The sequence below is a fragment of the Staurois parvus genome, unplaced genomic scaffold (assembly GCF_062004578.1).
Source record: "Staurois parvus isolate SC_StPar_1 unplaced genomic scaffold, SC_StPar_1.0 ptg000217l, whole genome shotgun sequence".
NCBI classification, from domain to species: domain Eukaryota; kingdom Metazoa; phylum Chordata; class Amphibia; order Anura; family Ranidae; genus Staurois; species Staurois parvus.
In genome coordinates, this window is record NW_028318013.1 from 1,623,722 (window position 1) to 1,635,944 (window position 12,223).

At 39.7% G+C, this 12,223-nt stretch overlaps 1 protein-coding gene across 3 annotated transcripts in view; it reads left to right on the top strand.

The window, feature by feature from the left end:
* Positions 1–12,223, top strand: part of TMC7 (transmembrane channel like 7) — a 106,665-nt gene that overhangs the window by 55,583 nt on the left and 38,859 nt on the right. For all 3 annotated transcript variants that reach the window (XM_089679056.1, XM_089679057.1, XM_089679058.1), the window contains one exon: positions 7,155–7,303. In XM_089679056.1, the coding sequence (XP_089535182.1) occupies positions 7,155–7,303 (149 nt within the window). The remainder of the gene's footprint in view (positions 1–7,154; positions 7,304–12,223) is intronic.

Consider the following 12,223-nt stretch of genomic DNA (forward strand, 5'->3'; position numbering starts at 1 on the left):
CTTGTCCAGGACTGTCCTAAGTACTCAAAAAGGATAGGTTTTGGCATTGTCAATTCTTTTCCAAAAACCTCTGGCTTCACTTTCCCTTGTAAACACCTTTTATTCAAGGTAATTCTCAGATCAAAACACCCTTACAGCATCCTGTGCATCACTGGGACAATTTGGTGCCCTGCAGATACGACTTTTTTGAATGAATCAGGGAGCTCCCTTTTGGATGATCTCTCTTGCAAAATTAGCCTTCTTGGTAACTCTATGGATATATAGCCTCTCTTGTTCCTTCTTTTTTACAAGAACATGGTAGTCTTGCACCCATTTTTGTCCTACCTTCAGGGCCCTGCAAGGGACATACTGCTTCATAAGCCACTATTGCAAGGAGGATAAGACAACTAATCTCTAAGTTCTTAACCTCTTCCATACAGGGCACTTTTACCCCCTTCCTGCCCAGGCCAATTTTCAGGTTTCAGCGTTTTCACACTTTGAATGACAATTGCGCGGTCATACAACATTGTACCCAATCTAAAATTTTATCATTTTCTTCACACAACTAGAGCTTTCTTTTTTGTGGTATTTAATCACCACTGGGGTTTTTATTTTTTGCTAAATTAACAAAAAAAGACCGAAAATTTTGAAAAAAAAAAAAAAAACAGGTTTTTTTTGTTTCTGTTATAAAAGTTTGCAAATAAATAATTGTTCTTCATAAATTTAGGCTAAGATGTATTCTGCTACATGTCTTTGGTGAAAATAACCCAAATTAGGATGTATTTTTTTTAGTTTGTAGGAAAGTTATAGAGTTCACAAACTATGGTATAGATCTGAATATTGATCAATCCTGAAGTACTGACAGCCAATCTAATTTCTTGAGGTCCAAGAATGTCAAAACAGTACAGATATCCTCCAAATGACCCCTTTTTGCAGAGTAGACAGTCCGACGTACTTCATAAGAGGCATGGCGAGTTTTTTGAAGTTGTATTTTTTTGGTCATAATTTTTCGGAAAATGAAAAAATTAAAAAAATTATTTTCACTATTTTTTTTTTTACATACTGTCACCAGTGCAGTACAGCGTCATCACATAACTGGCATGGCGGTGATCAGGGACACTGGTGACAGTGTGAAAAAAAAATTATAATTTTTAAAAAATTTTTAAATTTATTTTTTTAATTATTACATTTTTTTTCTTTAAGATATTTTTTTTCATATTTCACTATGACCAAAGTAGTACAATGTTACCATAGTAACATTGTACTACTTTGGGGAAGTGATCAGTATTTCTTTTTTTTTTTTTTTACACAATTTGCTTATAGCAAAGAATTGCTATAAGCAAACCTTTACCTGAATGACATTGATTCATTCAGAGGGTTTTTTTTTTCTTTTTTTGTGCTTAGCTGTGATTTGGCCACGGCTAATCACATGACACAGCTGGGCTGTGATTGGCCCAGCTTGTGCATGTGAAGGCTGTGACCATTCACAGCTAGACACCCTAGTATACAATGGATGGCTTGAATGAAGTCATCCATTGTATACAACTGTCATGTGACCTGCTGTGATTGGTCACAGCAGGTCACATGGTACCGGCAATGGGCCGGTACTCAGATCTGTCATCGGTCGTGTCCGAGGTACATGGCCGGGGACAGATCGTGGCTCTGCAGGCGCGCAAACTGCGCATGCCCGAAAGGCCGCCGTGTGGCGTCCACCCGGAAAGGTGAGTGTTTTTGTAGGCCACCATTCGGCCATGGGCCGGGCGGGAGGAGGTTAATCTCTAAAGAACAAAGCACCTACCAGCACTTGCTCACTGTCCCAGATCAGAAGGAGTTTTCTGGGCATTCTGACATAAAGCCTACGTTTCAGCTTTGTAAAGGCCATCATCTGGTCTTCTTCACATACCTTTTCAAAGTTCTACCAAGTGGATGTTCAGTATTCTTCTGTAGATACAGCTTTCAGCTGCAGGGTTCTTGCAGCAGCACTGAGAAATAGGTCTATTGACCCTTGTTATTGTTAGACCTGTGGGCACAGTTCTGTTTGCTCTGCTGCCCTCCCTACGTTTTCATTGCTTGGACCATCCCAGGGTCAATGAATATCAAACCTGTCTCTTGTACTATAGTCCAAAATATGGAATTTACATGTACTGTAAGTCTGCTTCCTTTTATCTTAATTGTACAGTACAGCACATAGGACACCCCCTATCTGTTCCTGTGTTACTCAGCATTGTTTGCTACAAAACTGGTGACTTGTGGGGTTTGTAAGGGCATAAGGAGGCCAGGGGACGTATCCTCAAAGCTTTTTCAGTGTCCAGTCTCCTAAAGGTAACCCAGGGCCTATGAATATACAGTATATCCAGAATATCCAATATGTTCTGTACTAAATTTCATTTTTTTTCCCTCGCTACAGCAAATTGGACCATGTTTTTTTGCCTTCCTATAGATCAGCTGCGGGTATAGGGTTCTGTATATGGAGATTTTCTATTTATCTATTTTTTGTATTGGTTTAAGTAGATAGGCCTGTGTATTTTCTTTTCCAACTTGACAAACTATGTAACATTCAAGGCAAAGAGATGGTTTCTGTATTAAAACCTACCTCCTAACTACCCCCGATGCTTAAACAGGTGACCAGCCTAATGTCACAATGGTCCTCCCTCCCACTCTATTGGATAGGCAAAATTAATGTCCTTACGATGGTTATACTGCCCAAACTTTGATACCTTTTTAGAGTCTTGCCGGATTCTACAAAGGAGACCCTTCGCATATGTTTGGGACACGGAAACCAAGAATACCTAAATCTATGCTATATCTCCCCAAACTTTGTGGCGGATTGTGTCTTCCTTACTTTTCCTCCTACTACTATGCAGTTCATCTAGCAGATATGCCCAAATTTCACGTGGTTGGCGAAACCCCGCTTTGGGTGTCCATAGGATAAGTCAAATGTGACCCTCTGATGGTAGCTAACTTGCTGTGGATTCGACCAGTGGATCGAGCTTTCTTACACAACCCGATTACAAAACATTATCTCTCTTTCTGGGATGAACTTAAGACTGTGTACGGCTTGCAATCCTCTCACAACCCGCTTCATTCTTTCCTCAAAAACCCTGCCTTTTTCCCAGCCTAGAATAGCCCTGCATCATTCCACGTGTGGACTGCAACGGGCCTTATCTGCCTTTTGTAAGATGGTCAGTGCAAAATTCTACTCCCCTTACATCTCTAGAGATAGTGTACTGACTCATCTCTCCCAGTTTCCTCTAAGGACCCTCTTGGCAGAGGCCTTGTTTCAACCCTCTACAAACAGATTCTTTTCAACCCTAACCAAGGCACTCTGTCCTATGTTGCAAAGTGGGAAAAAGATTTGCTCCACACATTGGATAGAGCTGAATGGTCAGAGATTTGGCAAACTACCAAGTCCTCTTCTCCAAACGTTGTGATGGAAGCTAACTACAGAGTCTTGGCCAGATGGTATCTATGCCCAATAGAATTGCTAAACTTACACCAACTAGCTCGGCTCTCTTTCTGTGGCTGTTTGGACCTGGGCAGGCACTTGCAGATTTGGTGGGAGTTTCCGGTGGCTTAATCATTTTGGTAAGAAATTTTTGACTAGCCTCTGTCCTCTGAGAAACCAGACTGGCAGACAATTTAGACTTTTCATCCAGCTTCTGACAGCCGCTAAACAGACCATAACTAAGGCGAGGGAATCGTCATCTTTGATTTTGGCTGAGACCAAGCATAGAATGCATCGCACCATAATACACGCCAAAGTGGAAGCCCTAGAAAAAGGCCAGATTGAGAAATTCAAAGCAATTCGGCAGCCATGGATCAAACACTGTCTTGCCCCTGATTTTGATGAGTCAGTGCTCTTACCATGGTGAAGCACTCACACAGGCATACCTGATGTTTGGTTGCGCCACCCTCAGGGGCCCTCTTTTCTCTTCTCTCCTCTCCCTGTTCTTTCCTATATCTCCGTTTCTCGTGTCTCTCGTCTTCTGAAGTTTTGCCACAGCTGGGTCTGAGACTAGATAGTTGGCTCCACTGTGCACCTCTGCTACCCTGACCTTTCCTTTCTTCTACACTCCCTTCTTATTTCGTTATTCTCCCTAGGCCATATTTTCAAGTTACCTCTAGTTGGAATATGGCTTGGAACACTTGAATGATCCCTGCCTAATTCATCTCGTCACACCCACAGCCATAGTCTAGTTTACTGATGCTAAAAAGGTAGCGCTATCAAAATTAAATATTTAAATCAAACAGTGATAAATAAAACAGTGAACAAATTAATGGCCAAAAAAAGTCTCTAAAAAATGTTTTCTTTCCATCAACAGTGAAAAATGTCCATCACCATAAGAACAGATTTGTGCAAATACACCACCAACAGAAATGAATAAACTCACCAGAGAAAATTGCCAGTTATATTATAAACCAAATCAAAAAGAATAAATACGAGCGCATCTAAAATGTAGCAGCTGAACATAAGGTACCAAACACCCTCAAAACAATATATATCATAAGATGCAGCGCTAATGACTATAACATATATGCATAAATCAAGGAATCGGTCATATATGACTAAACAGTTGAAAGTTCATAAAATAGGTGACTTTAGTGCTCTCTTCTACTATATATCCTCCTGATGGTCAGGCGTTTGTGCAGAATAGTGCTGAAGGGGTGCACACTCACCAGAACGCACAGATATATGAGCGTTTATTATAGATTCCCCTTTAGGATCATCAACTGGACACGCTGTGGTATTACGACAAAACACCTTCCAGACCTCCTAGATGTTCCTGTATATTCCCTGGTTTAGGTGACCTGCGTACCTCTCCTTAGGATCAGCATACGATTCGTATCCCACAAAGAGATGAGTGGCTAGAATGGGTACTCCCTTTCTTCTTTCAGATATTTTTTCCTTTTATTGATTTTTTGTTCAGTCTTCAAGACCTTCATTCAAGCTGTGTTACAGGCTGGATACCATAGATCTCAGTAGTCTCCTTAGCTCTCCCTAAGAGCTAAGGAGACTACTGAGATCTATGGTATCCAGCCTGTAACACAGCTTGAATGAAGGTCTTGAAGACTGAACAAAAAATCAATAAAAGGAAAAAATATCTGAAAGAAGAAAGGGAGTACCCATTCTAGCCACTCATCTCTTTGTGGGATACGAATCGTATGCTGATCCTAAGGAGAGGTACGCAGGTCACCTAAACCAGGGAATATACAGGAACATCTAGGAGGTCTGGAAGGTGTTTTGTCGTAATACCACAGCGTGTCCAGTTGATGATCCTAAAGGGGAATCTATAATAAACGCTCATATATCTGTGCGTTCTGGTGAGTGTGCACCCCTTCAGCACTATTCTGCACAAACGCCTGACCATCAGGAGGATATATAGTAGAAGAGAGCACTAAAGTCACCTATTTTATGAACTTTCAACTGTTTAGTCATATATGACTGATTCCTTGATTTATGCATATATGTTATAGTCATTAGCGCTGCATCTTATGATATATATTATAAACCAGCAATTGCACTTGTTGCTCTGGGGGCAATACTCTGCAGGAAGACTAAGCGATGACCAGCTTTTCAAATTATTCCTCTCTCAGCTTGATGATGTAGTATATTGCAAATCAGGGAGATTCGGATATCCAGACACTTATTTATCCACTCTGGGAGTAATACTCTGCAGATCTATAAATTCAGCAGCGAAAACTTCATACGCAGGCTCAGAAAAGAAAAGAAAAACAAAACAAACAATCGTGTGATACCGTACAACAAATTTATTTCTAAAAACTCAAAAAAAGCTGAGACAACAGCCTCTTCCAGAACGTAATGACGTTAGTCCGAAGCTCCACCCTACACGTAATTCGTTCCTGTGCTGGTAAATTGGTATAAATTGCTGTGTTGTGGATGTAGTGACGTTTATCCTTCCGCTCCGTGAAGACATCGGATGACAAAACACGTAGGGTGGAGCTTTGGACTAACGTCACTACGTTCTGTAGTTACATAGTTAGTCTGGCTGAAAAAAGACAAAAGTCCATCCAGTACAACCATAGAAAAAAAAAAAAGTTATGGTCATTAATTTGTTCACTGTTTTATTTATCACTGTTTGATTTAAATATTTAATTTTGATAGCGCTACCTTTTTTTGTTTTATGATTGCAACCTTTATTTAGGGGTAAGGTTTAGCTGCTTGTGTTAATTGATTACATGTGAACACCGTTGGCGCTATTTTCATTTTATATTTTTTCTTCTAACTTTACTGATGCTACCTTGTTTTATATGTCAGTTATTATCATATTATTATACAATGTTTATATAGCGCCAACAGTTTGCGCAGCCCTTTACAAAATTATATTTTCATATATTCTATCTACCTTTTTTTCCAGTTGCATCTGGACCGTTAATTTTCTCTTTTGGTCCTTGTTTTTCATTTACATTTATGCCAGTTATATATTTTGTATACGTATGGCATCAAAATGGCCTGCTTATTCTATTTGTCTGTTTTCTAACCAAACAAATAAAACATTTCAACAAGAAACTCACCTCTTGACCAAATTATACCCACCCCTCCGACGCTCCTCCACCTCTCCTTCCTCTATTGCAGTCACTACCAAACTACCCAGTGTTGACTAGCGTTGAAGCACAGAGGTAGTGGTGACATTACCCCTCTGTCATGTGATGGTACTCGTGCCTAGTGATTTGCCTCTTAAACAAGCACTGCATCATGGGAGGTGGTCTTGTGCTAACCTATAACTGGTGGCACCACGGATTTTGCAGTGACAACAGAAAAAGGAGCAGCAATGCGCAGGATTATTGTTGGGCATAAATTGGTTTTGTAAGCTGCTAGTGTCTGATGGAGCACGAAATGCCAGTACAGACTATGCAGATAGGGCAGTTTCTCTGCGCCGAATAATATTAATCAATGTGGTGGAAGGACCAAAGCACCATTTTTGCCTTGATCAATCTCTGGAGCTGTTTTGTCATATGTGCTGATAAATTTGAGGCTAAATTGTTTTGCAGTATCCAATCATGCAGAGGTAGGTCAGCTAGGGCTTCTAAAGTTTTTGACTAATTGCTAACAATATGTTAAAACTTGAATGTATATAGTGTGGCAACCATAGATTAACTCAATTCCATTGTAGATAGTCATGATTGTGTGCTCAGTTTACCTTGCTGTCTTTTAGGGAGATCCAGACAACACGTTTCCAGAATACCACAGGATGGGGTCAACTGAAAGGCAACAGCAGAAGCGTGTATCGGAAATTCAGAGATGATACTACTGCTTTAGTGTCTAATCTCCAGCTCTGGAGGAGTAACATTCACAGTATTGAGGGTAAGGATTAGTTGCCTAAAGCCCAACTCCATCCAAAAAAAAGTTATTATGGTTCTAGATAGCATGGGAAATGGTTAAAGCCTGTCACCTCTTTATTATCGTTTTTCCAGTAAGATTTCCCCTCAGTTCCTGTCCATTTGACAGATGTTAAGTGGGAAAAGGAGTAAACTCCCCAGTGGGGAATGCTTTCCTCTATCACAAATAAAGTTAGGCATTAAAGGATAAGTTCACCTTTTGCTAAAAAATAAATGCACATTATTTTACAGGTAAAAAAAATGTGCATTTATTATTTCTTGTTGCAGGAGCCTGTAAAGCATTGCACCAGCGATCAGAAGATCGCTAGCGCCATGCAGGTCTCCAGCAGACCCGTAAGTATATCTGCTTGCTTGTATGGGATGTATGGGCAAGCAGATATACTGACAGGAAGAAACAATGAACTACCACAGCGTTCCACAGCACCATGGTAGTTCATCGAAAACTACAAGCCAACAGCCACTAAGGCTGTTGGGACTTGTAGTTTCTCATTCACAGAGGATTGTGAATGAGTGACACGACTAGAGGAGAAGATCCCCTGTTAGCTGTCATAGTGGGGGGTGGGAGGGTCTATTCACCCTGAATATGGGTGTAACATGTGTTCACAGGTGAACTTATCCTTTAACTGCTAAAGGACCTCCCTATAGCAGATATACTGCTACAGGGCGGCCCCTGTGCGCAAAATCACACATATAAACGTAATTTTGCATTTCCGGGTAGGGGGCGCCCGCACCGCCATTTCCGGCCATGGGTGTCAATCACTGGGTCCCGGCTGGCGATTACCCGCCGGCGCCTGGTGATTACCGGCAATCACAGACAGGGAGGAGGGCTGCTTTGTTTACCAACAGTCCTCCTCCCTGTTGGTTTGGGCACACTGCTCTGGATGGCTGCCATCCTGAGGATTTACCCCCCATTCCTGACTATGCCTCTTTTTGCTCTTCGGCACTATTTCAACTGATAATTGCGAAGTCATGCAATTCTGTACCAAAATGAAATTTATGTCCTTTTTTTCACACAAATAGAGCTTTCTTTCGGTGCTATTTGATCACCTGTACGCTTTTTATTTTGCGCACTATAAACAAAAAAAAGACCAAAAATTTTGAAGAAAAACAATATTTTTTACTTTCGTCTATAAAAACAATATATAGTAAACTCAAAGATAGTCAGAAATTTAGGCCAAAATGTATTCTGCTACTTGTTTTTGGTAAAAAAAATCCCAATAAGTGTATATTGATTGCTTTGTGTGAAAGTTATAGCGTCTACAAACTATGGTATAGATACTACAATTTACGCCATTTTTTTGCTATACAGAGCTGCACTAGGCTTACTGACAATTGCACGGTCATGCAATACAGTACCTAAATGACATTTACATCCTTTTTTTCACATAAATAGAGCTTTCTTTCGGTGGTATTTGATCACCTATGCACTTTTTTATTTTTGGAACAAAAAAATTTTGAAAAAAAACCCTGATATTTTCTAATTTCGGTCATAAAAAATATCCAAAAAACTAAAATTTCGTCATAAATTTAGACCAAAATGTATTCTGCTGCATGTTTTTGGTTAAAAAAATTCCAATAAGTCTATATTGATTGCTTTGTTAAAAGTATAGATAATGGAATATTCACAGCTTTTACTTTCTGACTGCCCATCACATTTCTTGAGGTGCTAAAATACCAGGACAGTACAAACACCCAAAATTACCCCTTTTCGGAAAGTGAACACCCTAAGCTATTTGCAAGATTTTTTTTTTCCACAAGTTTTTAGAAATTGACAAGAACTTTTTTTTTTTTTTTTTTTTTACACAAAGTTGTAATTTAAATTATTTATTTCTCACACAAGCCATGGGTATATGTGGAATTACACCCCAAAATACATTCTGCTACTTCTACCGAGTATGGGGATACCACATATGTGAGACTTTTTGGGAGCCTGGCCACATACAGGAGCCTGAAATCCAATGACCACTTTGAAAGCCTTAAGGTGCGTAGCTTCCTCATTTCACTTCCTCACTACCCATCACAGTTTAGGAGGCCCTGAAATGCCAGGATAGCACCAAACCCACCCAAATGACCCCTTTTTGGAATGTAGACACCCCAAGGAATTTAAAAGAGGCATGGCGAGTATTTTGAAGATCTAATTTTTCTCACAAGGTTTTGAAATATAAAAAAAAAAGAAAAAATATGTTTTTGTTTTCTTTCTTCATTTTCCAAAAACGTGTGGCAACAAACGAGATCTGCAAATTACTCACCATGCTTCTTATCAAATTCCAATTTTGTGTTAAAAAAGAAAAAAAAATTTTTTGTCATTTTCCAAAAATTTGTGGTGAAAAAATGAAATTTTTCTATTTACTCAACATGCCTCTCAGCAAATAATTTAGAGTGTCAACTTTCCAAAAAGGGGTAGGTTTGGGGGGTGGGAGCATTTTATGCCCAGCACTTGAAGTTTATGCCACACATCATTCACTCTTCTAACCACCTGAACACCAAGCCTTTTCTGACACTTTTTTGTTTGCATAAAAAAATCTGTATTTTTTGCTAGGAAATTACTTTGAACCCCCAAACATTATATACTTTTTTAAAGCAGACACCCTAGGGAATACAATGGTGGGTGCTGCAATTTTTTGTTATATAGTACTCACGCAGCAATTTTTCAAATGCAGATTTTTGGCAAGAAATACACTTTTTTTACTTTGAATACGCAAAAACACAATATATTGGCCAATTATTTGGTAAAATATAAAAGATGATGATATGCTGAGTAAATGGATACCAAACATGACATGCTTTAAAACTACGAATGCCCCGTGCAATGGCGACAAATGCATACATTTTTAATATCCATAGGCAAACGTCAGATCAAGGGCAGTAATTCTAACACTAGACCTCCTCTGTAAATCTAATATGGGAGCTTGTAAAGGCTTTTAAAGCGTTGCCTATGGATATTAAAAATGTATGCAGTTTGTCGCCATTGCACGGGGCATGCACAGTTTTAAAGCATGTTATGTTTGGTATGTATTTACTCAGCATACCATCATCTTTTATATCCTACTATATAATTGGTCAATATATTGTGTTTTTGTGCATTAAAAGTAAAAAAAAGTGTATTTTTTCAAACAATCTGCATTTGAAAAATCGCTGTGCGAGTACTAGGTGACACAAAAAATTGCAGTACCCACCATTTTATTCACTAGGGTGTCTGCTTTAAAAAATATATAATGTTTGAAGGTTCAAAGTATTTTCCTAGCAAAAAAATTTATTTGTTTTTGTGTGAACAAAAAAATGTCAGAAAAGGCTTGGTCTTCAGGTGGTTAGAAGAGTGAATGATGTGTGGCATACACTTCTAATGCTGGTCATAGAATGCCCCCACCCCCCAAAACAACCCCTTTTTGGAAAGTAGACAACCCAAGCTAGCCTTCCAAAAAGTCTAATACATGTGGTATCCCCATACTCGGTAGAAGTAGCAGAATGTATTTTGGGGTGTAATTTCACATATACCCATGGCTTGTGTGAGCAATAGTCAGAAAGTAAAAGCTGTGTAAATTCCATTATTTCTACCATAGTTTGTAGATGCAATAAAAAAATATTGTTTTTCTTCAAAATGTTCGGTCTTTTTTTGTTTGTTGCGAAAAATAAAAAACGCACAGGTGATCAAATACCACCGAAAGACAGCTCTATTTTTGTGAAAAAAAGGACGTAAATTTTGTTTTGGTACAGCATTGCATGACCGCACAATTATCAGTTCAAATAGTGCAGCGCCGAATAGCAAAAAGTGGCCTGGTCATTAAGGGGGGTAAATCCTCAGGATGGCAAGTGGTTAAAGCAAGATTTATGTTTACTTGAACTTGCCTTTGGAAACAAAAAGAAGAGTTTTAGTTTTAAAGATTACATTGTGTCTGTTTTGTTGTTTAGGAGACATATTTCTCTAAGTGATATGAAGGAAAATCCCACAGCCATAATTAATATAGATATGCCTAATAAGCCCCCATTCCCAATTTCCCCACAGTACCAGTAATCTTTCAGCACATCTTCCTCCTTTTGCAGCCTGCATTAGAATGAGCAGTGAAGCAATTCTCCTGGTCATGTGACAGTGCTTGGGCTAGTGACTGGTAATCTGAGTATAAGGGGGTCAAAGCCCTTTCCAAAGACGCTGTCACTTTCTTATATGGGGAAGGTAACTGTCTTTTTAAATGCAGTAATCCATAGCAACCAAACAGTATCTATCTTGTACTGGTCTGACTTTAGTAGAATGAATTCTGATTGATTGCTATGGCTTAATACCAGTTCTAGTTCTATGTAGGGTGTTCTGTACCATGAATCGTTACAGATACTCTATCTTTTGTAAGTTGATAAAATATTCTAGCGCTATCCAGTCATGCATATGTAGTTTACCACCAATAAGTCATAGAGGTAATGGTTAATTGTAAAGCGGAGTTCCACTCACGCTGTCAAAAACTGTAGCTGCTGACTTTTAAAAAACACACACTCACCTGTCCCTCGGTGTGTCCCCTGCAGCCCATTTTACCGACCGTCTTCTCTCCCTGGGCACCGACACCTTCAGTGTGGGCACCCGGCTGTGACAGCTTGCAGCTTCACAGCCAGGTACCCACTGCGCATGCACGAGTAGCACTGCGCTTCCTGAATGGTCCTGTAGTCTTCTGGGACCTGTCACGTGTTCCAAAAGACTACGGGGAGGGAAGAAGGGAGGACACCTTCCACTTCCGATCCCCTAGGCAATCGGAGTGTAAGTGGGAGCGAGTACCTGTCAAATTCGGGTACCCGCTCCCCTGCCCCCCAAAGGTTCCAATCCTTAATTGGAAGCGGGGGACCAGTCTTTAAAGCGGAACTTCCCCTTTTGGGTGGAGCTCCACTTTAAGTTGAAAAGGCT